Below are 27,467 nucleotides of genomic sequence, written 5' to 3' on the forward strand. Positions count from 1 at the left end.
GGGGCGTGTCCAAAAAGGGAATCCAGCCTGGGAGGGGCGCGAGGGGTGGGGGCCGAGCGCCGGGCCGGCGGGCAGCTGGGCCCCTGAGCCGCCCGCTTACGTCCAGCGCGCCGCCTTGCCGGCAAACAGCAGACCAACCGAGGCCACGCCCGCGCGCGCGCGCGGCGTGTCCCCGCCCGCTCGTCGGTCGGAGCGCGGCTGGCGGCGCGGTGGCGGCTCGGCACGGCGGTGGCCGGGCGCAGGCGGCCGGGCGGAGTAGCAGACTGCGCCGAAGCCGCCCCAGGCGCAGGGCTCGCGGCGGCGGAGAGCGCCGGACTCATCGGGGCCCGCGGCCACCCGCGCCTTTCAATGGGCAGCTCGCACTTGCTCAACAAGGGCCTGCCGCTGGGTAAGGCCGCGCGCGCGCATTTCCGGCTGCGGGCGGGCGGGGGGCGGGGGCGGGGCGGCCGGGCGCGCGCGGCGCTGGCTTTGTGTACGAGTGCGCGTGCGCGCTAGGTGCGCGCGCGCTGGGGGGGGGAACCTATGCGGCTAACGGGTGGTGCGCATGCGCGAACTGCTGCATAGGCGTGCGCGTGCATGTGCGCGTCTCTATTTTCCGATGCCCGCTCGCGACCCGCGCAGGTGACAAAGGGGTCTGTGGTGCTAGGACCCAGACTGTGAACGAGCCGGGCCTGTCTTCCTGGCCCGTGGCCCTGTGAAGACCCTTCTCGTGGACACCCAGGCGGGACCTAGGTGTACCCGGAGTGATGAGCCTGCGGATTCCGCATGGGCCTCGGGTCGGCAGATCCGGGAGCGGGTAGTCTCTAGAGGTGGCATTAAGGGAACATGGGTGGCCTACATGCCTATCACCCCTCTAGACGACTTAATGATGTGCAGCTTGGCCCCTGAATTTGGACCACTTAAGTTTTTTATTCATTTATGAAAGTCCTTAAGCCACAGGGGTCCTGCTTGTGGAGGGCAGTCCTTCCTTGGCAGCGTTCCCTGGCCTCCCAGCCTGGCGCACGCGCAGTGAAGACGACCCCACCTTCGGGCGGGGCAGCTCAGAGGTTTCGGAGCCCGAAAAGCCCGAGGAGCTTTTGCCCACGGTTCAAGTGCCCTATGGCGTCCCTCTCTTTGGCGCTTCCACCTTAATGATGACAGAGCTTGACCCCAGCTCTGCCTTCACAAGGGCACTGCCTTTTTCCTCATAGCCTGAAAGATGGCAGAGGAAGAACCCTTGCAGCGTGTGCTGCCAGCAGGAAATAAGGAACTGTGGGCAAAAGGGAAAAAGGGAGGCGCCCAGTGATGGCCTACTACACCTCTTATCAGACAGAGCCATTTTGCAGATCCTGTCAGTTTGTTTCAGGGTGTGGCGGGGTAAGGCCTGCCTCCATCCTGGTTTAGTGGTGGGTACTCCTCCCCCACACTGCATCTCTTCAGAGCTGTAACTCCCTGGAGGAGCGTGTGTGTGTGTGTGTGTGTGTGTGTGTGTACACACACATATATATATATATATACATACATATACACATATACATATATTCTAGATACACATGCATACACACACACTTGAGTGTATGTGTGTGTTTATAGGAAGAGGCTCTGCACCTAAACCAGCAGGGTTATAGGCCAGAATTTCCCATGGGGTGGGGAGGGCAGGCCCAGCTCATTGCCTTCTAGAAATCAACAAGACAGCCTTTGTGTTGGCCTTGCCTGTCAAACCTATCCTGGCCCAGGGCCATGTCCCTTGTCCTGATGAGCTTTCCATTGGTTAGGACAAATTTGCCTTCTAGGAAGGAAAAGGGAAGGAGCTTAGTTGCCCAGTATTCAGGAAAGTGAACCGTGTGAGTCAGGGTGTCAGCAAGATGATACCTAGTGCTTTCATTCCCCAGGTAGTATGTCCCTTACTGTGTTCTGCTTTGTCACTTCCAGATTCAGCCAGCACGTGTCCATCATAAACAGGAATGCACAACAGGATGCTTACTCCAGTGTGGTTGGCATGCAGGACATCGGGGTGGCTGCTGTAGAGTGGGGCCAACATCTTTGAGTCCCGGGGAGCATGATCCCTGGAAGAGTGATGGCAGGATATGAATATGGGCTGGGCTTGTGTGTGTTCTCTCTGTTTCATCTACAAAGTGGGGTGACAGCTGTGAGATGTGCCAAGTTCAGGAACAGCATTGTGGGTAGTGTAGGGTAATACTGTTCTCCGGAACTCTTATGTGTTTCCTTGTCTTGTTACTATTTAGGGTGGCAGCTGTGGTTTGAGGATGCTCTTTCTCTGCTCTGGAGCTTGGTCAGGCTTGGCTCTGCTGTGTGTGTCAGCCTGGCTTCCCCAGATGTCTGAGGCCACTGAGCCATGCTAGTTGTCCATAACGTGGACTGGGGCCTATAGATTCTTGGTAGGACCTCAGTGATAATGCTGCTCTTGCTCTGGTCTCTGATCTTTCTTCTGTCACCTGAGGGCCTGTAGCAGGTTTCAGCTGTGTGCTTTGCTTTTCTCCAGATGAGCCTTGTGCTCAGAGAGGTCTGGTGTCCCCTTCAGGGTTCCAGGTGGGATCAGCTCCCTGGCCTTCAGCCCTCCAACAGCTCGCTTTCCTACCTGCCTTTTGAACTTCATTGGTGAGTGCCCACAGTGTAACCTGGCAAGAAACTTCTGTGAACATTGATCCTCAGGCCTAGGTACTGCTGAGGACCCCCTTGGGTCCCTGTTCATGTAACCTACTAGCTGTGTGGTTCCCTGGCATGGTATGTGAAGCAGACATGTCCCGAGGTCTTTGCTGCATGGCAACACCTCTACACTAGCTTTCATTCTACTAGTGACAGGAAAGGATTTGGCTTGCTTGGTGCTGGGCAGGGTGGCCTGCCTCCAAGCCCGGAGATGTAAGCTGCTTCACAAGAGAAGTAGCAGCTTACGTGGATTGGTTTCGTAGTTCAGCCATGTCACCCGGAAGTCCGCCAGCACCAGTGCCTGCATTCTGCATCCTCACACTCACTGTGGGCAGTGACTCTGGGTTCTGTGGGGTCCTGTGTCTCCCAGCAGTCGTGCAGCAGCTGCAACTCCCTTGTCCCTCCAGTGCCGAGGGCCATGTTCACAGACACGTACCATCTTCCCCAGAGCCCAGACTTACTGCATCGGGTGCTCGATTTAGAAGACATGCTCATTTTCTATACAGTTGAGACTTTGTGTGGCTTCTTGTCAGCTTTGCCTAGGTCTTTGTGTGGCCCCAGTCAGCATCAGACCAGTGTTATAAAGGCAGTGTTGGGGCCTGAAGACTTTGGGGTTAGGGCTACATGGGCTTGGTTGGGTCAAAGAAATTTAGTAGGCTTGGGATGATGATGTATGGGCCAGGGGTGCTGGGTTTGTGCCTCCCCATGGAGGTGTGGAAGTGGGGACCCAGAAAGACTGCACCCCTCCCCAGGTGTTGCTACCCCTTGTTTCGTGTGGCTGTGGCGCTCTTCTTGCGACTGTCTCCAGAAGTACACAGAGCTGCTTCATCTGGAAGCGTTCTGAAATCCCAAGACCTCTGTGTCCTTTACAAGGCCTGGGCTCTCTACAGCATTGGAAAGATGTCCTATTGAGAAAGTCAGGAAGGGTGGCAGGGTGGAGCTGGAAAATCTCACACAGCTTGTATTCTTCCATGTAGCCCTAACTAGCTTTGGAACCGGCAGGTGTTCTGGGTATCAAGACCAGCAGTACTTGTTGTAACATACACAAGCAAACAGATACACATTGACACAAAATAGCCAACATGACTGGAAATGAGTCTCAGTGGCAAACCCATGCCCTTTATTATGTTTTCTGTTCTGCACCTTCCCTGATGTGTGGTATAAACAGCTGGCTGTGGAACACTCTTGTTTCTCACAGACACCTTCCCTCAGTGACACATCATTGTCCTGCTCTGCTTTACCCTGCCTTACAGGAGAAGCAGCAGCTTACGTGGAGTTGGTTTCGTAGTTCAGCAGGGAAGTGCCTGCCCTGGAGGTTCATGTGGCAGCGCTTTGCCCCCTTCACTCCTGTTGCCCTTACTGTTCAGCTCCATTCTTGCCAGGTAGCAGGCACTTCACCTGACCTGTGTGGCCAGGTTCTGTCCTCTGACCTCCAGACCTGGGCAGGGACCAGCCCGCAGGACAGCTTTGTAACCAGAGAGGGCTACTTGGGATTAGAGCAGGCCTTGTAATCCAGAGGGATCTGTGCATAGAGGGAGGAGGAGACCCCCACTGTGGCTGGGGAATTCTTTCCCAGAGGGCCTTTAAGGAAGATGGGAGTAGCTGAAGGGTAGGAGGGATTGGTCTTGGTTAGAAGTGCAGGCCATTCCCAGAAGGAAGTTGTTGGTTGGTTGGTTGGTTGATTGGTTGAGACAGGATCCCAGAGCTCCCACTGCCCAGATAGCTGTTTTTGTTATTGCAGATGACAGTGGCCCATGCAAGGGACAAATACTCCTTGCCACAAGTCTTGTCCGAGCTTCCAGCATCCTGACTTTAGGTCTGTTCTTCTGCAGTGGCTCTTTAGCACTCTCTGCTGGGAAGGTTGAGCATAGCACCTACTAAAAGGAGGGTTGGGCCTGTGGCAGGTGCCTGGCACAGGCAGGCTGGGACTCTAGGGCGTTGCTGCTGTTTTACTGACTGGCTGTGCATTGTCTATAGTGTTCTTCAGGGCTGATATACCCTGGAGGCTAGCACTGAGTGTGTGCGCTGGGAATTCACAGAGAGAGCTTGTGAAAAAGCATGTGAGTATTCTGGAAAGAGATATTCCCCAAATACACTGAGTGCTGGCCCGAGGCCACAACCTAACCTGGATTGTGGCTACATGTGGCCTTTCTGGCTCAGCTTCCAGGGCATTGCCTGACAGGTGATCTTGTCTCTTGGTGATGCTAAGGGGTGGCAAGGCCAGGCTCCAACTTAGCATCCTAGCATCCTGATGTCCACCTAAACTGGGGGGTTGGCCCTTGTGTGGGTCCAAATGCTGGGGACAGAGACCAGGACTTCAGTTGCTCAGTGACACACTTTGGGGACTGGGCCTTTGTGCTCACCTGTAATGTCCTAGGTTTCTGGGCTGTAGGCCCTACCAAAATGTGTGTGGGTGTCAAGGCCCACACTTTGAACACAACTAGGCAGCACTTTCAGGAAAACCAGGTGACTGTTAGCTGTGCTGGGATGATTTGAGCAGGGACTAGGAAGGAAGTTGGGTAGAATGTTGGAAAGCCAGCATCTAGCAAGCTTTCCAGAAAGTCTCATTAAAAGATCCCTGTTGGGACATGGTTGGGACAGCCTTAGATGTCAGGAAATATAAGTATAAAGGAGAAGAAACTCCCAGGACCAGCTGGTAGGCCCCATTCTGTAATTGCACGTTTCTGTATTCAATGCGGGCTGCCTTGACCTCTCAGTGTGAGAACACAGGGCTGAGCCAGAAGTCTGGTGGGGTAGCCAACCACAGAGCTGTTCCTAGGTTCGCATAGAAGCCTCAGGGGCTTGCCCTAACCTAGAATCACAAACTCAGAGTGAGCGAGTACCTTGCTGTCCAGGTTGGTCTTCCGGCTGCTGCAGCTGGACAGGGCTAAGGATACAGCAAAAAGCTTTGCTTTCATGAAGCTTCCTGGAGTCTGAGTTTTAGCTGGCCTTCGATGGCATTTTAACTTGTCTCTTGTGTTTGATTTTTAGTAAGACTTTGAACCCGACGCAGGCTTCAGTGGCTGCTGTGGAGCAGAAGCCTGAGAGCTTTGGTTGGAGACAATAAGACGTGGGATGAGGCTCCGTGACAGAACGCGGTTCGGCCTGGGGATTCTGAAGACAAAAAGCTTTGGACAGGCGAATTCATGGTCGTGGAAACCCCGCCCCAATTAAGCAATGTCAGGTTGGTAGGGGCTGCCAAGTGAAGCCATCTGCAAAGGAACTACAGGAGGGACATGGGCTGTATAAGTTAGGCAGACTGACCTGTGGCTGATGAATGTGGGATGCCTAAGGAATATGCTTGGTGTTTGCAGGCTGCCTTGGTCAGCAGTCCTCCAGCTCCTGTGCTAGGGGTTGGCTTCTGTAAGAAAAGTGTCCTGAGGGTATGGAGGTGGGTGTTGAGGGCAGGTCTTATCTGAAGGAGCTTGAGGGTCAGCTTTGAAGCTGTGCAAGCCCCAATTCAGACCAAAGGGCCTGAGCACAGCTCAGTAGGGCTTTCTTGTCTTTTATGTCTTCAGACTGGGAAAGGCTCTTTAGTAAAGTTCAGCCCTGGCTTAGTGTTCCTGTATAGCAGGGTTCTAGTGGCTAGACCTGTCTACCTCCTAGATGGGCTTGTCTGGGAGGACGCCAGCTTGTTTGGGAGGACTGCAGCAGCTATGTGAATGAAGAGGCACCATAAGCTCACTGTGTTTTAGAGTGCTTGGTCTTTGTCCTTCCACATGAATCTTTGGGTGTCATACCCAGTTTTAGATGAAGATACAGGCTTGGGCTCCAGCCTAGCCACATCTGCATCCATAGGTCCTCTGTGAGTTGTCTACAGGGTGAGAGAATGGAGTGTCTATCAGACTGCCAGGCTGGGCAGGTCCTTGGTATCGGCCACATCCTAGGCAGACTGTGCTTTGAGGGCTTGCTTTGTAGCCTTAGAGGTTTTGTTGACATGGGCATTGCTTGCCACAATGGTGATTCTTTCAAAATGTGGTGTTCAAGTCAGGGAATGAGAAAAGTAGATGTTTACCAACCCTTCTAAAAGAGCAGTAAGTCTATTATCTGCTATAAGAAGTAACACTTTTATGTGAGGAAAGTCACTTTGCAAGTCCAAGCTGGAGAAGGATTGTTGCTGTTTGTCCACTTCTGTTGCCTGGAGGTAGGGATAGCTAGGGATGTGGTCCATGGAGATCGAGGAGGGGAGATGCAGATGCCGTCTTGAAGGCTGGGTCCCTCTAATCTCAGCACCTTTACTTTTACTGTCCATGAAGGCAATGGTGGGTATAGCTGTGTCTTCTCAGGCACATTGGCCCCGGGGAAGGGCTCTGTGCAGCAAAACCTCTTTCCCATAGCTAGAGACCTTGGGCTTAGTGCTGTCTAAAAGGTAGCTCCATTATCCTCTGGGTGGTCAGTGAGACCTATGTCGCAGCCCAGGAACCCAGTCCCAGACCTGAGAGCACTTAGAGCCTTGCTGTAAGTGGGTGTGACAGTCCCTCGAGCATTCATTGTCCTTCTGTGACATGGATTCTTTGAGGCACTTCTTGACACTGGAAATCTGGGGCAACCTCTGTACCTGAAGGCAAGAAAGGTGGTGTGGACTGCATGGCTGCTGCTAGCCAGCAGCTATTGTAGGACTGACTCTGGCCTACTCAGTGTGAGACTGTATGGTAACTCGTTTCTTGTCCTCCACTCCCCACTGTGCCTTGGTCCATTCTTTTGGTCAGCTTTTGGAAGGGCTGGACAAAGCCCTACCTCGTGCTGCCCGCTACCATGGACCTACCTTTGGCCTCCTTAAAGTCTCTGTTGCCCAGCTGAAGATGGCCAGACCTGGGGAATCCTTTGGCCCCAAGTGGGATCTAGCTCAGTGTGCCATGTTGGGAACAAACTGATTTTGTATCCACAAAGGCTTTGGTGGAGCTAGGAATCAGACCCAGGCCTCACACCCACTAGGCAAGTGCTCTTCTGAGTTGCACTCCAGGCCTAAGGTTCTTTCTCACCTTGATCTGGGAGGTGGGTTCTTAGAGTGTCATTACCCCCAATCACCGCCTTTTTTTTCTTTACCGTGGCACTGTTTTTTGGCCTTTGAAATCTACTAGGAATGATATCAGTTAAGGTCACATGCTAAAAATCACTCTGTGGTCACTCTGTGGGGTTCTGGGCAGTCACATGGTGGTTTTAGGCATCAAAAAGCAACCAGGCACTTTCCTGAATCTCATCATTTTGTGATCTGCACATATCTGTGTTGACAAGATAGCTTATAGCTATAGAGAGCCAGGGCTGAGGTGCCTCCTATCTCCCCTGTCTTCCTGTCACCACAGCCTCTCTAGGGTCTACAAGAATTTCAGGGCCTATGCCCTTGAGGGATTGATGGTGTAAGTCTATCTGAGTATTTCAGTCTATCAGTAAGCTATAGCAAACTCTGTTTTCTTCTTCCCAGTTTTAATTTGCTTTTTACAAAGCCCCATGTAACCAGATGCTGAGTACAGCAAGTTTTCAGGGCTGATCTCCAACTTGAGTGGGTAGCACAGTCCTCAGGTCACAGACGGGAGTGCTGAGGCACTAAGTGGTCTGCTCCTCTCTTGCAGGCGTCCGACCTCCCATCATGAACGGGCCCATGCACCCCCGGCCCCTGGTGGCGCTGCTGGATGGCCGGGACTGCACAGTGGAGATGCCTATCCTGAAGGATGTGGCCACAGTAGCCTTCTGTGACGCACAGTCCACACAGGAGATCCACGAGAAGGTAGTGTCATATGTCCCTATTAGTAGTTGGCCAAGCTTCCTGGGGGAGTAGGGGACTGAAGAGCGTGGGTCATGCAACCTCAGGCTGCTGCAGTCAGAGTCAGCACACATTAGTCATGTTCCTTGGCCTCTGGCCACAGTGGGTGTAAATACTAGCTGGTCTTGTGTGGCCTGACACTATGCCTGGCCTGGTCAGGAGGTGTCGAGATGGGCTTACTCTATCTTCTTGGCTTACATCACAGCCAGTTCATTGGAAGTGGAACTGTGGGCACCTGGCAGTGATTATGCTGGATGCTACGTGGTATACAGAAAAAAGGGCACAATACCTTCACCCTCAGTGCCTGCCTAGAGCTTGTGGTTGGGTGGTTACAGCTCTGAGAAGCTTCTGTGATTCATGCTCACTCAGGTATGTTACCTGGAGTGTGTTCATGTGATTTCTGCTTGTACCAAAGATAATTCAGACTTTGCACTGAAGACAGCTTGAAAACGTTCTTTAAAACAAACCTAAAGAGTTTCAGGAGCTGACAGGGTAGAACCAGTCAGGGATTGAAACCACAAGGGACCTGCACCTGCTCTTATGGATGGTCTAGATGGTTAGCCTGCAATTTGTTTCACTGGGAAGAACGGTGAGCTTTGTTCTTGGTGGCACTATGGCCTCAAAGGCTGGGTCTTTTGGCCCATTGCAGATATTGCCTCAGACCCAGAGGGCAGTGAAACCCTTCTCTGAACTTACTTCACATAGCCTACTACTCAGCCTTCTAAGTCTGCCAGGCATGGGATTTAGCATGTAGTGAGCCTACAGCCCTGTTCCCATTGGCTGCAGAGCCATCTGGGACTGTCATTCCAGCCCGAGCCCAGCATGTGTCTGTGCCTTGAGTACTTGTCACTTCCGTGTAGACAGACAGTTTCAAGGAGGTAAGGCTCTGTGAGTACAATAGAGCTTCGGACCCATGGGAGACCAGGCTGACTGCGGGATGGGCTGCCTTCAGCCAAGAGAGAAACTCAGATTGCCATGTTGAAGGTCATATGGTGGGCGTGAAGGAGCAAAGTTGAAAACACAGGGCTTCAAGACACTAACACTAAAAGTGAAAATTACCACTTAGGGCACAGTAGTAAGCAAGCAGGAAGAGATCAGAAGTCTTGATGCTGAGGCCTTGTGGAGAAGAGTAGGGAATAGGAGGAGAGTAGGAGCAAGGAGTAGGCAAGTTAATGAAACCCAGAACTCAGAGGGGAGGAGCTAGGATTGTGGTTAGTAAAGACTTCAAGCTTGTGCCAGGGCATGGACAGCAATCAGGGGTACTCTATACTGTTACACATCCTTACAGCATGCCAGCAGCCATACTTGGGGGCCTTTGTCCTAGCAGACATGACCTGCATTCCCACAGTCATACCTGAAGGTATGGCAGCTTGACTCACAGTATCCCAAACTGGACAACCACTCAGTGCCCTTTGGTGATATGCTGGGCAAATTGTATGCTGCCACAGATCCTAGCCCAGGCAAGGTATGACCCACAGGCATACAGCACCTTGAGTACATGTCACTGAGGATTGAAATCACCTTACCTCTTTCCTCTGGCTGGAAATTAGGTATGATGGCTGATGCCTGGGTAGAAACCTTGTATCATAAGAAGAAAGCCATATATAGGAAATGGCACAGCCACAAGACGGGAGTCTAGAACCCAAATACCTATGAAAATGCAGTAGGGCATGTGGAACACCTACTGTAGGTGTGGACAGGAAATAACTGTCTTATATATCCTGTTGTATGGTAATTTCCACCTTTTTAGAGCAGACAGTCCTCACAACTGACTTTTATGTCTACAGTGTAATGAGCATCTTCTGCTGTCAGTGGAGAACATGAAGAAAACTTTGCAGAGAACTTCGCTCTTCTGGCATGGGCCCAGGAGGTCTATTAGAAGGGCCTATGGATGTGGGAAAGTCACCTTGTGGCAGGAATCCCAGAACATCCCTGGGCTGGGTGCTGTACAACGTCTCAGTCAAATGATCTCTAGCCCAGGGCTGTGTGGGGCCTAGGAGGAACCCAGGGACACTGCTCCCAGAATGTACTCAGTGAGGACTTAGGGCAGCAGGAAGTTTCCAGAGGGATCCTGTGGAGATGGGAGAATTACACTCCATGACCCATGGGTAGAGAACACCCTAGGCCAGAGGAAGTCTCTTGCATCTAAGATGTTCGAAAAATGAGTGGGCAGAAGTGTCTCATGTGACCAGCAGGCTGCAGAGGTCCTGACCTTGGGCTCAAGCTGTAGACACATCTGGAATCAGGACAAAGGTTGAGAGGAAAGGGTTTCACTATGTGCAGGAATCCATTGCCATGGGTCAGCAGGGCCCGAGACTCTGACACCTGTTGTTTATGCTTTGATGGGACAAAGCAGGGGGCTGGGGGACGTGTGTGGCCTTCAGGTATTGGGCAACATGCTAGAGAACTTAGTTCCAGGGCTGGGATGGTGTTCTGGTTGGATGGCAGCAGCTGGAAAAGCAGGAGACTTCTGCAACTTCAGAAAGGAATCTGTAGGCATTCTAAATGACACACAGAGCAAAGTAAGCAGTAATAAGATCCAGTGAGGTCAACTGGGCCCTTTGTGCTGGCCCAAGGGCCACATATAACATCTTTAGGCCCTCTAAGTCAGCAGGAAAAGGAAGTCCTTGCAGAAAGCTGGCTAGAGAAGTGCTGCTTGTGTAAACCACTCAGCAAGTCCCTCCCTGGCCCCATGAAAACTCAAAGTTCCCCGGCAGGTGGCCAGTAGGAAACCTGGATACCACTTCCTTCTGTGGAGCAGAACAACTTCAAGGGCCCAGGTGTCTGTGAAAGTTGGATAGGACGCAGAGGCTTCAGCCAGTGCCTGCTCTGCCTTCATCTGACTGTGTCAGCAGGAAAGTATCTGACGTTTTGGTGAGGTGGGAAGAGCTGCAGTTTCATAAGATAGCTGCTGCTCTTGAGGTGATAAAACCATTCAGTATGGTTTGGAGCTTCAGCGGTCTCTCAGCAGGAGACTGCCCTGACCACAAAACCTTACTGTGGTCTGGGGCATGAGCTCCCTTCAGAACTTGCTGCCACTGGGTGCACTCAGAACCCAGTTCCAGCCAAATGTAGCTGACCTGCATTAGTCATTCATCGTGTGTTCTGCCTGCTAGAAACGTCTGGGACCCATGTCCTTTCATTCTGGTGTTGAGGACACCAAGTACACTAGGATCAAATCTCTAACCTGGTTACACAGCTGGCGGGTGGGGATATGTGAGTGGCTTGCAAAGGAGGCCTGTCCTAAGGGCACAGACTCAGAAGCACTCATAGAAGACATACAGTGTGGGTGTTGCTGGTGACTTGGGCTGTAGATCTCTGCCCACTGTTTAGCAAGTCCAGCCCTAGTATGTTTTTGTCCTGAATCTGAGCACCAGTGACTTTCTACTAGGTACAAAAAAGAAGACACTATGAAAAAATTCACAGAGAATCATAGGCAGGCAGATTTCATCCAGGAAGGCAAATTCAAGCACCAGTAGTGGATGAACAGTAGGGTGTGTTTTAGTTGCAGAAAACCCAGTGTTGATATCAGCATGTCAGTTGGCAGTTGGACAACAGTGCCTAGACCTGCAGAGGACCCTCCATTTCTAAGAAATTACTCAAGGAAATGAATACACTGGCTTTTATTATGGAAGAGTTAGCACTAGCAGCAGTCAGAGGGCAATAGAAAGTTCAGATGCTTTGATTTCTCCCTTCCCTGTTGGTACATTCTACAGTATGTTGAAAACTTGCTTGAAAGACATTACTCTCATGGTTAAGTGCTGAGGATAAAAAGCAAGCTGGCTGTCCACATGCGTGGTAATACACAAACACAACATAGGCCTCTAGGGTATGGATCAGTCCTGTCCACAGTCAACCCCTTTGCAAACTATCTGAAGCTGGCAAAACTCCTACCACTCCTAGAGCATAGTTAACAGCTGTGGACAAGTTGAAGCCACTCCATATCCCATCCTGGGAGGAAAACCAAGCAGCCACATAACTGGGTTTTTAAAGAAACTGAGATCCTCACTGTATTAACTTACTATACCAGCTCTGTACCACTACAGAGGAAGACAAGCACCAGAGTTGACTTATTACAGACTATAGTGCCCTCTTGGAGACTGGCCCCGCCACTCCCAATAATATGCCTCTGGACATGTTTGTTAATGTGGATGTCCATCACACTTCTTGAGGGAGACTGGTGTGGACTGGGCCCCATTGTTTTGGGCATGGGGTCTGGTTGTTAGCACATGGTGCTGCTACTCTTTGCCTTTGGACACCATCCACAACCTCTTCTGAGTCTCTGATGGTAGAATGCTGCTCTTCTGAGAGAGCTGTTCTTGAGAGACACAACTGTCCCTGCGTTGTGTTCCCAGTGTCTTCCCTTGTGCTCTTCTGCATTCCATGCCCCTCTGTGGTGGCTGGCTGCTCAGTCTTTGGATATCTTTGGTAGGTCCTGGACAGCTTAGTAAGCAGCCTGTTTTCCTTCAACACAGGTACTGAATGAGGCTGTGGGAGCCCTGATGTACCATACCATCACACTGACCAGAGAAGATCTGGAGAAGTTTAAAGCTCTTAGAATCATCGTCCGAATTGGCAGTGGGTTTGACAACATCGACATCAAGTCAGCTGGGGATCTAGGTAGGAGCTCTGAAGCCTCTGTTTCCATCTACCAAGGTATCTTACTTAGCCTTCAGGCTCTGTTGGACAATCAGGAGAAGCCTACTGGGGCTGCTCCTTGATTTGGGACCGTGGGCAGGACAGGTTATGGTGGGCTGCACAGGATGTGGGTATAACTTTACTCACTGTGTTGTCACCAACCTACCAGGCCTAGGGTTTAGATTGAGACAAGAGACCAGTCAGAGAGGTCATTGTCCTCTTCCCAGAACAGGTAATATGTGTCATAGTCACACTTGTACACACATGAAGCCGTGCGTGCTCAGTTGGCACACGTGCTTGACTCTACATCTGTATGTATATTTTTACTGAAACAGTATGGCCATACTTAGCCATTTTAGCTTGTTTTCTGTGCTACTGGCCAACTGACAAAGCAAGGCTGCACTCTGCAGTGCCTGTTACTGACATCATTCTGCCTTTCCTTAAGGCTACAGAGGGAGGCTAGAGTTGACCTGTCTGGGGGAGCCACAGGGCAGCTGAGAACTTGAGTAGCATGGTGGGAAAGTCAGTCTTGTTCTGTTGGTTCATGCTGGCCTGACAAGCCACAGGGGCCAGAACCTTGGTGGCTGGCCTGCCTTTCCTCGGGTGAGGCCCCATCATTTGTCTCTATAGTACCTGAACTCACAGGCTCCATTCTTCAGCTAGGGATGGCCTAAGGTTGGGCCAAGTTTGGTCCCCTGTGGCCCAGGTATGGGGAACAGGGTGTGGCATGCTTGCCTTATTTCTTCTCAGTGGTCAGTTTTGTTTCTGAGCCTCAGGGATACCTGCTACTGTTCCCTTGCTTATTTCAACTGAGTTCTTTCTGGAGGGTGTGTGGGTCCTGTCTTGGTTCCTCCTTGTGTCAGATACCTTTGATTTGTAAGGTAGTTTCTAAAAACAGTCCTGTCCTAGCACCTCAGTGGGAAGCATCTAGTCAATGTGGGAAACAGAGTTGGGGCCGAGGCCTCTGTGGAGTATGGGCTCATGGTTGGGATGGTGAGATCCTCCTTCTGAGGACAAGGGCCACAGGTAGCCCAAGGCAACATAGACTGTGTCAGCTTACAGTGCCTGAGCATGGGCCTTTGGGAAAATTGGGGCACTGTGGTTAGGGAAGAGAAGCCCCATCTGACTTGTTGCTAGGACAGTGGGGGTTGCTGAGCCCTGAAGTCAGGGCGCCCTGGGAATCTGGACGTTGTGATTCATGTAGTGTCAACAACAAGTGGGGGCCAGCCAGCCCTAAGATGTGCCATTGTGGCCATGGCTGCTTAGGAATGTTGAATAAGAATTGAGTATTGATGGGATTGGCTTCTTTTCAACCACCTGCACATCCAGATTATTCAGGCTGGGGATGGTGGTCAGAGAGCAGTTGGCTGTCCCCTGCTCTGTTTGCTTGTTGGTTACCACAGCTGTGTTGTCCAAGGTTGTAAGTACAGGTTAAGTATGCCCATGATGGAGACAGGTAGTTTCCTTGGTGGCAGTGGGATGTGTCTTCTGACATGTTACCACCCTGAGGTTGTGCTCTGGCTGCAGCACTTCTGATGACAGATAACAGGAGGCTGTGGGCCTGGTCCATGTGTCTCCATGTGTCTTGTAGGCATTGCAGTGTGCAATGTGCCGGCAGCCTCTGTGGAAGAAACCGCAGACTCAACCCTGTGCCACATCCTGAACCTGTACCGACGGACCACCTGGCTACACCAGGCCCTTCGAGAAGGCACTCGGGTCCAGAGTGTGGAGCAGATCCGAGAAGTGGCTTCAGGAGCTGCCAGGATCCGTGGAGAGACCTTGGGCATCATTGGGCTAGGTGAGTTGGCCACTGTGACTCAGCATAAATAGCCTTTGCCCATCTGCCACCTTACACTTTATGAAGTTGAGGCCCTGGACCTGCTGGTTGTGTTGCTATCCTCAGCTCAGGAAAGGACATAGGAGAGGAAGTCCAGGGGCAATACACCAGGCTATGTCTTTCACAGATGCCATCCATAGTGGTCATTCATGTATGGGCACATGTGTATATTATATGTGGATGAAACAGACATGGTATACACATGGATACACTTAGATATGTACACAGTTACATACACACTTCGTGTAACTGACATGTTACTCCTGAAGCACCACCTTGAGGGTGTTCTGTGGCTATAGCACTTTTGACTGTTGATGGCATGAGACTGTGACCTGGTACATGTGTGCCCCACAGCTCTAGAAGGCTTGAGTGGGCATGGCCTCAAGGCCTGCTTCTGTACTGCTGCAGTGGGACTTGGTTCCTACCCTCCCTTGCTTGTTTTCACAGCTCTTTGCTTTTTGTTGGTACCTATTTGTTACATGTCCCAGAGAAATGGCACAGTAAATTGTGCCAGAGTTTCACCATTGAGACTCCCTTGTCACCAAGCAGGTGACTGACCTGGGCTGCACCTGCCTCAGCACTGCTGCCAGCGTCAATAGGTGGGAAATGTGTGTGGGTCACCCGAGTTACCGGAAGAGATAGACTTGGGATATAGTTGTCCCAGTGGACACTCATAGCAGGGTTGTTTGGTGTTCCCTGTCCAGTGTATAGGACAAGATAGTACCTCTTACCTCAAGGTTATAGCCCTGAGATGCGTTGAAGGGTGAAGAAAGACAAGCAGGGGTAGTGAGGGGTCAAGGGTGTCACTGGGCAGGTTTTGGGGGTCAAGGCAGCCCCACCCTCAGGTCTTGCCCTCCAGTCTGCTTGACTTTACTCCATTAGTGGCTCAGCCTCTGCTTCTGTCACTAGTGTTTGGGGACTGAACCATGTGTCCTTTTGGTATCCTGCCTTGCAATGATACTTTGTCCACTGTGCCACGTGGCTGCCACTAACTACCTTTTTGGCTACACTGCTGTCTGCTGGGTCAGCTGTCCACTGTAGCCAGAGCTCCCCGGTTTCAGGACACATGGATGGTGACATGTATTCCATGAGGATGATATGGATGGCACAGATGTGGCGATGCATATGGACATACTTGTGTGTGTATGTGTGTAAAGTATATACAAGCAAGCCTGGTGACTTTTGCCTCCTAGACACAGCAGGGGCTCCAGAGGGAGTTGCTGCACCCTCTGCCCTAGGGACCCTCTAGTCACATGTAATCGCTCTCTTCCAACTATAGAACAGTTCTGAGGCTGACTTCCAGACACTGTGGCCTCCCTCTGGAAGGGAAATGACCACCTGACCCCAGGTATCCCTGCTGTTTCCTGCTCTCCCTTTCTATAGCCTGTTGAGGCTGCCTTCAGTGTAGGATTTGGTGATTAGCTCTCATTCATAAGAGAGGGTACTTAGGCAGTGTGAGCTGTAAGTTTTGCCTCTGTAATGTTGGATGTGCCAGCTACTTTCCCATGTCTGTTGACTTTCACACCCAGTCTTCTGCCTTCCCCTTCCGGAAGTTTTTCTCTATCAGTTTTTTTGTTTTTTTTTTTCCAAAATGCTCTGTGATAAATGAAACATATTCTGTTTCTCTCAGGGAGTATACATTGCATTCTGCCTGGGACAGCTCTGTACCGTTTCCAGCAAGCCTCCCTGTCTGCAGTCTCTGTACTCCATCTGGTACAGCTTGCTAGATTCATCAGCCCCACTGACGGACAGGCTCCCTGAGTTTGTGTTCTTCCAAAAGACATAAGGTTCTAGGTGTTGTCTACGTACCTGACTTGCTCAGAAGCTCCTACTATTGAACAGGACTCTGTTGATCTGTTTAGCCACTGGGCAGATGAAGCTACTGTGAACAACTTTGGACATATCTTTTTGTGCATGTGACACTACTTTTCTTTGATTTAACCAGAAGTGTAGTGGCTTGATAGTGTAGTGGCAGGAGGCCACCACAGCATTCTTCAAGCAGGTGTGTGGTTGGCGTTGTCAGCTGGGTAGCTGCCCTAGGGTCTGGACTTTGTGGATCCTTACTAATGTCAGCATCAGTGCTGCCTCTGCTGTGCTTTAGTCTGTACTTCCCAGTAGCTAAAGAGCCTGAGTGCCTTTCTTGCTGGAATGCCTGACTGTTGAGAACCTTGTTCCTGTGTTGTGAGGTGTGTGCTTGTCAAATTCTGTTTGGTTCTTGGTGTGGATCTGCAAGACTCCATCTGTGTTTTGCCTCAGGGCCGCATCAGACAAGTATATTGACATCATGGCACCTGCTTAATATCTGTGATGAGAGCAGATTCTGTTCTGAAGAAGTCCAGCTATTACTTGTAAGTTGCTACCTTTTGTGTTCTAAGTAGTTTGCCTGCTCTCAAGTACTATGAAAATGGTGCTTTTTCCTAGCAGGTTCATGGCTTTGACTTTACAGGTCTCAGACCATCTGAAACCACACACCTTGCCCAGTGTTGTGAGTGCATTTTGACAGGAAATATAGACAAACATGTTCGTGTCTTTCTACAATGTCTGAATTGGTTGAATAACAATAAATTCACAGGTCTCTGAGGTTTCCAATGGCAACAATTTGTTAGATAATTCTGCCTCCCCAGTAATCTGGCTAAGGTGAATGCAGGATCTTTTACTTTTAGGACTGGGTCTCGTTATGTAGTCCCGTTGGACCTACAGCTTGATAATGAATAGCTCTGGCGTTACAGGAGTGTACTACCACATCCAGTGTTTTGTTCCAGTCTTTTCTTTTTTGGATATTTAAAATCTGATTTATTTGTTACTCTTAAAGACTGTTTTTTTTAAAGATTTATTTATTGATTTTATGTATGAGTACTCTGTTGCTCTCTTAGACACACCAGAAGAGAGCATTGGATCCTCCATGACATATAGTTGTGAGCCACCATGTGGTTGCTGGGAATTGAACTCAGGACCTCTAAAAAAGCAGTTAATGTTTTTAACCACTGAGCCATCTCTCCAGCCCTTAAAAACTTATTTTTAACTGTGCTTACTCAGAGTGAGGACAACCTACGTCTCTTGGTGATCTGTTCCTGGCGTTTTCTTTGGCTTCCTTCATTCTTTTGGCCAAAAGTTTAGCACATTCTGCAGCCTCCTAATTTTTCTTAGTACATTGTTTCTTTAGAGCAGTGTGTTGGTGTTTGTGTTGCAAGTCACATGGAGTAAGGAGATGCTGAATCTTGGGTGCTTTGGTCCTGGGCTTTGTACCTTCTTTGTGTAAGGGCTTTCTGAAAACATTGGCAGATGACTTTACTCACTTTTTTATTGCTTTTCTGTTTTCACTATGACCAAGGCAACTTAACAAAGTATTTAATTTGAGGATTCATGGTTCCAGAAGGGTAGAGTCCATAACCATCATGGTGAGGAGCATGGCAGCAGGCAGGCAGAGTACTAGAGAAGGAGCTGAGAGCTTACATCTGGTTCACAACCACAAGGGAGAGAGAGAAAGAGACAGACAAACAGACAGAGACAGAATGAATAAGTGCTAACATGACACCTAGCTGGCAGTGGTGTGGGTTAATGTCACCCCCAATGACATACCTCCTAATCCTTCCCAAACAGTTTAGTATCTGTTAGTTCAGAAACCAGTCAATCTCAATCTTTTTCAATCTCTTCCCCTCTCCTGCTCCCCTGTCCCCTCTCTCACTCACCCGCCCCCTCTTTCATAATAACCAAGTTGAGATCATTCAGATTGGTACCCACAGTGCATACTCAAACAAACTTGTGTTTCCTCTCTCCAGTTCTCTTTGATCTATAACAATGATGCTTTTTTTTCAGTAGCAGTCACACTTTGCTGTAAGTCAAGACATCTTGCTTCATGGGAAAACCTTGTTTGTCATTTGTCTTAGGGCCTATATTATTGTGGAAAGATATCATGACTATGGCAACCTTTATAAATTTAATTTTAAATTAAACTTGGGGCTGTCTTACAGTTCAGAGTTAGTCCATTATTGTGGCAGAAAGCATGGCAGATAGCGGGCAGACATGGTGCTAGTGAAGGAGAGAAGAGTACTATATCTTGATCTGAAGGCAGTAGGAAGAAACTAATCACACTTCCTCCAATAAGACCATACTTCCTAATAGTCACACTCCCTGTGGACATGTGTGAGCCATTTTTATTCAAACCACCACATTCCACTCCCTGGTCCCCATAGACTTGCAGCCATATCATAATACAAAATACAGTTAGTCTAACTTCCAACCTCCCCATAGTCTATCACAATTGCAACAGTGTTTGAAGTTCAAAGTTTCTCCTGAGACTCATGTAGTCTCTTAACTGTAATCTCCCATGAAAACAAAATAAAAACTCAGATTGCATATGTTTAGCATATAATGACATAGGATGTACTTGACCATTCCAAAAGGAAGCATAGTAAGGGAATACAGGACCAAAGCAAGACCAAAAGCCAGCTGGGTAAATTTCAAACTCTGCATCTCCATGTCTGATGCCAAAATACGCTTGAGCTCTCCAAATCCTTTCAGTCGTGTTGACTATAACACACTTCTTTCTCTTGGACTGGTCCACCCCTCTCAGCAGTTTTCCCAGGCAGGTATCTCACGTCTCTGGCATCTCCAACATTTTGGGGTCCTCAAGGCAATCCAGGCTTCACGTTCACAGCTTCACACAATGGCCTCTCTAAGCCTCCATGCAGGGACATCCCTGACCCATTCCTGGCCTAAGTAGCTTTCTTAGTCTTGGAGGGAGAAAAAGGGGTTATGGTTTTCCTATCTTTGACTCTAAACTCAGAACCATGTGTCCAAAACCTGCCAAGTTCCACTTGCTGGGGCTGAAACATGGCCCCTTCATTTAATTGCACCTTCATTAGCTTTCTGGTTTTGATGGTTACCTTCACTACTTAAGCTTGGCTGTCTTGGAACTTGCTTTGTAGACCAGGCTGTCCTTGAACTCTGAAATCTGCTTGCTTCAGTCACCTCAGTGCTGGGATTAAAGGTGTGTGCCATCACGCTTGGACATAAACTTTTCATCAATTCCTTTTCACAAATTTAGCTGGGTGGGGCCTTGACCTGAGACCACTACTTTCTATTCCATTTAATATCAGGCTTTTCTTTGATCTGTGTATCTTCCTGAATACAAGATTGTAGGCTTAGATTTTTCAAAACTTACTTTAATAAGGGTTCTTAATTGCTTTAACCTCCCTTCTAGCACACTACCCACAAGAGGTAGTAGAAAGGAAAGGTTAATAGGACAAAGAAGGATGTGGACCTGTTTAGAAATAGTATTTTGGGGTGATTCCAATCTTCGTTGTCAGGATACTAGCAATTCAATGCACATGAATCAGCAGTGGTAGCTTGATCCACTCACAAACACCATTCGTGAATCAGCAGTTCGATCCAGAAGAAATCACATGACACTGCCAATTGTCCTGAGTCCATGAACACCACCAGTGTTCGGTGCATTTTTCTCTACAAAGTCACAACAAATGATCAGCAAAGAAGGCAAGACAAACTAATGCCACAGCATCATCAGCAAAAACCAGCATCATCAAAGCCCAATGAAGACTAGCAAAGAATGGCAAAGCGAACCAATATCATACTGTTGTCCACTATCTGTTGGGTTATTCTTATACCCTTTCCAAGCATCATGTGTCCTCTTAAATGTCTGCTCCAGCAAAACATCATGTGCCCTTTTTCCAGGTTGCTTCCAGAAAAATACCATGTGTTTTTTTCTCAGCAAAATCTCATAAGACAGTTTCCAGAAAAACATCATATGACACTGAGTCTCCAAAGAAACCAGAAATTTCCACTTCACAGGATTTAGTCTGGTGTTCTTCCTCAAATTGTATATTTTGTATTTTTCCCTTGCTCAGCTTGCTCCTTTTTGTTACAGATTTGTATAAGAGCACTAAGATCCCCAGGATAGAGTCAAACTAGGCTGTTTTGAGATTTCCTCTGCCAGCCTAATTAATCCTTAAATATTCAATTTAGCCTCAGGCAGACTTTTTGGACAAGGGCAAAAAGTAGCCACATTGTTTGCCAAACTATCACAAGAACAATCTCTAGGCCCATACTAGAATTCTTCTCCTTTGAAACATCTTAGGCCAGAACCCTGTAGTTCATATCACCCTTAGCACCATTTCCTTCCATGTTCTTACTAGTATGATCCATTAAGCAATGCTTAAAGCATTCTATTGATTTTCTAATCCAAAGTCCACATTCCAACAAACAAAATCATGGACCAGCCTATCACAGCAATATCCCAGTCCCTAGTACCAACATCTGTCTTAGGGTTTCTATTGCTTTGAAAAGACATCATGACCATGGCAACTCTTTTAAAGGAAAACATTTAATTGGGGCTGGCTTACAGTTCAAAGGTTTCTGCAGGCAGACATGATGCTGGAGAAGGAGCTGAGAGTTCCACATCTTGATCAGAAGGCAGCAGGGAGAGACTGAATCACACTTCCTCCAACAAGGCCACTAATAGCACCACTCCCTATAGTCTTACAGGGTCCATTTCTATTCAAACCACCATCCTTATCTTTCATTTCTTTTTCTTTCTTTTAGCTTGAGGGGTTATTCAAGACTGTTTTTTCTGCATAGTGGTGGCTTTTCAGGAACTTCTTCTGTAGACCAGGTTTGCCTCTGCCTCCCAAGTGCTGAAATTAAAGGCTTTAAAGATACACACCACCACCCCCCACCTCTGTCCATGTCATTCATTTCTGATAGTTTCAGTTTAGAATGAGCTCATCAGTTTGTGTTTTGTTTAGTCTTTGTGGTATTGTGGGAGTACTGGTCTTTAAAATTCACCATGTCCTCAAGACATTATGTAACCCTATTATTTCATGTTTTGATTTCTCTTAGTAGAGTTCTATAGTGATCAATACAGAATGTTTATACAGAATTTGTAAAACTTTTTAATGTGCTTTGCCCAATGCTGGTGATAGGACCTAAGTACTGCTCCTCCAGTCACATGTTCGGTATAACTACTGATAACAATTTGTGCGTTTTAATTTCCTATAATGTTTAGGAACACAGTTGGTCTTTGCATATTAACCTATCCTGCAGTTTCCCTAGATTCTGGTTTGCAGGTTCTCCAGGCATTTCTTAGGCCCCTGCTGGGCCACCTATAATGCACCGTGTTCTCTCCCCCAGCACATCTCTCTCACTTCCATTCTTTGTTCCTGCCCCTTTGTCATTAGTTGTGATGGTCAGCACTTTATAAACTTCATTTTTTCTCTATGCTTTAGTTTGAGTCATTTCTATTGGCCACTGTTTTGTCTTTGGTATTAGACCTTCTAATAATTTGGTCATTGCAGAATTCTTAATAATGTTTCCAGCTCTAGAACAGGTGACTAGGTTGTGTTGTAGGACAGTTGACTGTCCTCTGCAGTTTTTCACATGTACCTGTGATGCTGTCACATATTCCCAGCAGGTATCAGAAGTCCTCTCAGCTGATCCCACCAGCTGGGTTGACTGTGGATGTGCTTGTTTTTATTTTTACCTGATAGAATTTTTGTGGTACACTAAGTCTCATCTAGAAAGAAATAGTAGAGACCAAAGTAAGTCACATTTCTCCCTACCATGGTTGTTCTGTGCTGCTAGGGATATGTGTGCTGGGGTGGTGCTGGCTGATAGCTTTGGTACCCCTGGAAACAGCTCTCTGAGTGCCCTCTGCCCATTTTCAGGGCAGCTCCCAGCTTTCACATTGGGGAGGGTTTTTTTTTTCCAAGTCTCTACTGCTTACCTTCTCAGCAGCAGCTGTCCTGTACTTGAAGCTTTTCTGTGACCCTCTGTCATTTTACTTAGATTCTGCAGAGTCCTCCCTCTTGGCCTGTGACTGGTGTGTCCCTGGCCTCAGCATTCCTTCATAGACTTGAATTCTGTCAGGCCCCTGATTTACGTTCCCTGTCTTCTGTGCCCTAAGCCTGTAGGGTCATTGGGAGAGACTTAGGGTTTGGTGGGCCCCGCCCTCCCTGTTGGTCCTGATGCTAGTGGAGTCTTCACACTTGCTCCCATCACCTTTGTGTCTCCCACAAACTTGAGTTTCCTAGGGAGACTGTCCTGGCTACTCTTTAGAACTGTGACTGTGTCCTGCCAACATGCCTGACTCCTCTCTTTGCCCTTTTCCTGGTGGGTATTAACTTTCTCTTTGGGTGGATGCTGCAGGAGAAGCTTATGTCCCCAGCACTCTCTTACCAGCAGCCTGTGATGTCTGCTCCGTCTGTATCCAGCATGCTGTTGATGTGTGCATCTGTGGGGCTATCCCTGTACTATGCCTTCAGCCTGTGGCTCCCGTGACAGAACCAGGCTTGCCTCAGATGACACAGGATATGGATTTGTGCAGTCGGGCCAGGAAGGTGGCAGATCCATTGCATGCAGTATACCCTCTCTGCTGCTAGATTCTTTTTTCTTTTACAATTTATTTCTTAGTGTGCATGGGGGGTTTGGAGGGTAGGTTCATATGAGTACAGGTACTCACAATGCCAGAGGTGTCAGATTCCCCTGAAATTAGAGTTAAATGTGGTTCTAAGCTGCTTGACATGAATGTTGGGGATCGAACTTGGTTCCTCTGCAAGAGCAGCAAGCACTCCTATCCTCTGAGCCAACTCTTCAAACCCCTGCTGCTGGATTCTAATGTTCCGAGTGGTCCCAATGTATGCTGTTTGTAGCCAGAATTGATATTTTAAGCATGTTTGATAAGTGGACCCACAGATAAGTGGTCAGGGAAGGGGGCCAAGTTGATTGTGTATCGACTGTGCGTTAGTGAGTATAGCTGATCAATGGCAGGCTGCTGGAGGGTGACAGCTAGCGTTGTTCCTCCCACCCTTGATCGTGGTGCCTCAGCACCTGGGAGCAGATGTCTTGGTAGAGTGTTTGTGACTGAGATCCCAGAGATGTAGTATAACTCTGGCAGACAGGCAACGGTATGTGTGAGGCCCCTGAATTCCAGCTGTGAGGCCAGCCTCAAGCTCTGAGGATGCATGTCTCACTTCATCTTGACTCTGCCAGGTCGTGTGGGCCAGGCAGTGGCACTTCGGGCAAAGGCTTTTGGCTTCAACGTCCTCTTCTATGACCCATACCTATCTGATGGAATCGAGCGGGCCCTGGGACTGCAGCGTGTGAGCACCCTACAGGACCTGCTCTTCCACAGTGACTGCGTTACCCTGCATTGCGGCCTCAATGAGCACAACCACCACCTCATCAATGACTTTACAGTCAAGCAGGTGCGCTGCAGCTGTCCCCCACCCTCCTCCCCTCTCCCACAGGGCAGTGCTGTCCTTTCTTCACGGTGTAGCCCTATATTCTTCCCTCAGGGTTTACCCTTGTTCCTTCCCCCAGGAGACAGTGGACCTCTGGCCTAGACAGCAGCAGTAGTTAAATTCCTGGGCTTGTCTCATTGATAAACCAGGGTATACTTGCTGGTGTCACTGCCCACCCTGGCCCAGGGTCCCTCCCAGAACTAGTCTGTATCAGGCCATCCCCTGGTGGGTAGGAAGTGAGACTTGCTTGTGGGTGTGCCATTACAATGAAAAACTCCAGTGTCAATCACTCACATGGTTATCCTGTCTTCTCAGATGAGACAAGGAGCCTTCCTGGTGAACACAGCCCGTGGTGGCCTGGTGGATGAGAAGGCACTGGCCCAGGCCCTGAAGGAAGGGCGGATCCGTGGCGCAGCGCTGGACGTGCATGAATCAGAGCCCTTCAGGTGCCCCTGTGCCCTAAGATGGACTATGCCCACCAGCCTGATGACTGTGACTTGGGAGACCATGTCTTTGAGCACTGCCTTCTTGCTGGCTGGGTTAGGGGAGGGTTTGCTGTCTGCTCTCAGAAGGGGACAAGAGCCTCAAGAATCTGTCTAGCCTTGGCCACAGTAATGGGCTGGGCTTAGGCTTGGCTTGTTTTCAATTTGTCTCTTGATGTCCATCATGGTCCCTTGGTCCCCAGGTTCAGCAGGGCCAAGGCACATGCTAGCTTGGCTTTGCATGCAGCCTCTAGTCCTGTCTGGGCTGACTTTCTTTTTGGGGCTCCAGCAGCTGACAGAGCCCATCGCAGGATAGCAGACCAGTTGAGTGGTTAGCCACTGAAGAACAGACCGTGGAGTCTGTCTGAGAGCCCTCATTCCTAGGGTTTGTTCTGCTGGGCAGCTGTGCCAGCACCCTGTCAGGGCTCCTCCTCTAAGGTTCAGAAGACCCTCCACCCCTTACTGTTAAGACCTTGGGGTAGGTTTGATAGTCCTGCCTTTGGGGCAGGTCAGGGGCCCTCAGACCCCAGGGCTGGTTGCCTTCTACACCTCCCCAGACTTGGGTGCTCAGATCACTCTGACTGGGTATGTGCTATCCTCAGCTTTAGCCAGGGACCCTTAAAGGATGCACCCAACCTCATCTGCACCCCCCATGCTGCATGGTACAGTGAGCAGGCGTCCATTGAGATGCGAGAGGAGGCAGCCCGGGAAATCCGGCGAGCCATCACAGGTGGGTCATGCTGTCAGACTGACAAGTTTGTTTTATGCCTGTTAAGGGGGTGGGGGTGACACTTGATTATTCCTTTATGGAGGGTCTCTTGGGGTGAAGTTGAGTAACATCATTTTCGTACATGAAGACCTGCCATGCTGGATGCTGTCAGCTGCTTGTGAGCTGAGAGCACGTGTATAAGGCTGAGGTCTCCAGGTTGGGAGCTGCTTTTTCAGGTGGACAGGCCCTGTGGCGCTCATGGGGAGTAAGCTAGGGCTGTGGGAATAAGGGTGGCTCTGGGTCTGCCTCCTTGCCCCCACAGAGGCAGCAGTTTTAACCCACATTGCCGTCTCTCTCTGGTGTACCTTCCAACATCCTAGGCCGCATCCCAGATAGCTTGAAAAACTGTGTCAACAAGGACCACCTGACAGCCGCCACCCACTGGGCCAGCATGGACCCTGCTGTGGTGCACCCCGAGCTCAATGGGGCTGCCTACAGGTGAGCAGGCAGGGGAGGGGACAGTCTCCAAGACAAAGAGGCTTAAACCTGGACCTTGGCTAGTAGGTAATGCAGTGGGTCATATGACCTGGGCTACACCCTTATGTAAGGCCCCTGTGGACGTTAGAGGATTGAACTGGATGGCACAGTATTTTCTTGGGGAAAGAGGTTTGTTCTCAGGAGCCTCCTAGACTGGAATGCTGGGCAGAACTGTTGTTGGGCCAGAGAGTAGTAAGGAGTCAGGGGATGGGGCTTGGGAAAGACCTCACGTAAGAAGCCAGGCTGCGATGCTGCCCTGCAGTGACCAAGTGCTTACTGCCTCCACCTTTTCTGGACCTCAGGGGTCATTGGTAACCATGCAGAAAGGGCTGTGTGCAGCAACTGGGTCTCCATAGAGCTCACACGTCTGCCCTCCTCTCCCAGCAGGTACCCTCCAGGTGTGGTGAGTGTGGCCCCCACTGGCATCCCAGCTGCTGTGGAAGGGATTGTTCCCAGTGCCATGTCCCTGTCCCATGGCCTGCCCCCTGTGGCCCACCCACCCCACGCTCCTTCTCCTGGCCAGACTGTCAAGCCTGAGGCGGATAGAGACCATACGAGTGACCAGTTGTAGCCCGAGAGGAGCGCTCCAGCCTTGGCACCTGGTGGAGGGTGCTGCACGCTCTTGGACCCAGGTGTGCAGAGGTGGCATCCAGTGTGGGCCCTAGCACTCCAGAGACTGGCCCAGGCGTGCACTAGGCGGGGCAAGAGGAAGCACGTCCCCAAGTTGATTGTAGTTGTCCCGTCCTGTGGGCTGGCTCACTGTCCTGTGTCCTTTGCGTTCCTCGTTTAAGCAAAAGAAGTTAGTAGCTAATTCTATCACGAATGTTCTTGTCTGTGTACAGTTTTTAGAACATTACAAAGGATTTGTTTGCTTAGCTGTCAACAAAAAGAAAACCTGAGGGAGCATTCAGCAAGTCAGTTTGAGATTATTTTTCCTTTTCTACGTTGGAACGTGCCCCGGAATGTGGCCGTCGGCACACTTCTCAGGACAATGAATCCTTCCTGTTTTTCTTTTTATGCCACACAGTGCATTGTTTTTCTACCTGCTTGTCTTATTTTTAGAATAATTTAGAAAAACAACAAAGGCTGTTTTTCCTAATTTTGGCATGAACCCCTTGTTCCAAATGAAGACGGCATCACAAGTGGCTCAGAGGCGTGTCTGCAGTGCCCAGTGTGCTCAGGACCACTGGGGTCTGTCCTGGGGGAGGCAGGGGTTGACAGACCCTTGCCTGTGTGGTGCCGTCCTGCTGATGTGGTAGGCTAGCAATATTTTGGTTAAAATCATGTTTGTGACTGTAACCATTTGTATGAATTATTTTAAAGAAATAAAAATCCCAGAAAGAGCCGGCACGCCTGGCACCAGTTTTAATGGTTTCATCGAGTTGGAGCACTGGTGGGTCCTTCCTGGTCCTGGCTCTCATGTCTGCCAGGCCTGACTCAGCTTCTGTGGAGCAGGCAGTCCTGGGGAGACCCAGAAGAGGGCAGCAGCAGGTAGGGCTGTAGTCCCCACTACATCTTAAGGGGACCCTGAGTTGGGGAAGCCATTCTTACATACAGGGAGGGCGGGCTGTGTGAGGGACCACTCCTTTTGTCCACACAA

At 49.7% G+C, this 27,467-nt stretch overlaps 1 protein-coding gene across 3 annotated transcripts; it reads left to right on the forward strand.

Moving 5' to 3' along the window:
- The first annotated feature begins 151 nt into the window (after positions 1–151).
- Positions 152–27,217, forward strand: Ctbp1 (C-terminal binding protein 1). 3 transcript variants are annotated; one of them, XM_052198144.1, is made up of 10 exons: positions 152–388; positions 5,638–5,830; positions 8,217–8,371; positions 12,883–13,027; positions 14,637–14,843; positions 23,889–24,103; positions 24,455–24,585; positions 25,224–25,351; positions 25,711–25,828; positions 26,252–27,217. In XM_052198144.1, the coding sequence occupies exons 2-10, from the start codon at positions 5,824–5,826 to the stop codon at positions 26,436–26,438; spliced, it is 1,293 nt and encodes a 430-aa protein (XP_052054104.1). In that variant the 5' UTR covers positions 152–388; positions 5,638–5,823; the 3' UTR covers positions 26,439–27,217. The 3 variants fall into 3 exon arrangements, with proteins under 3 accessions (XP_052054104.1, XP_052054102.1, XP_052054103.1); XM_052198142.1 differs by lacking the exon at positions 5,638–5,830; XM_052198143.1 differs by lacking the exon at positions 5,638–5,830 and having other exon boundaries at positions 26,255–27,217.
- Positions 27,218–27,467: the final 250 nt, after the last annotated feature.

Source organism: Apodemus sylvaticus, chromosome 11, assembly GCF_947179515.1.
Source record: "Apodemus sylvaticus chromosome 11, mApoSyl1.1, whole genome shotgun sequence".
NCBI lineage: Eukaryota > Metazoa > Chordata > Mammalia > Rodentia > Muridae > Apodemus > Apodemus sylvaticus.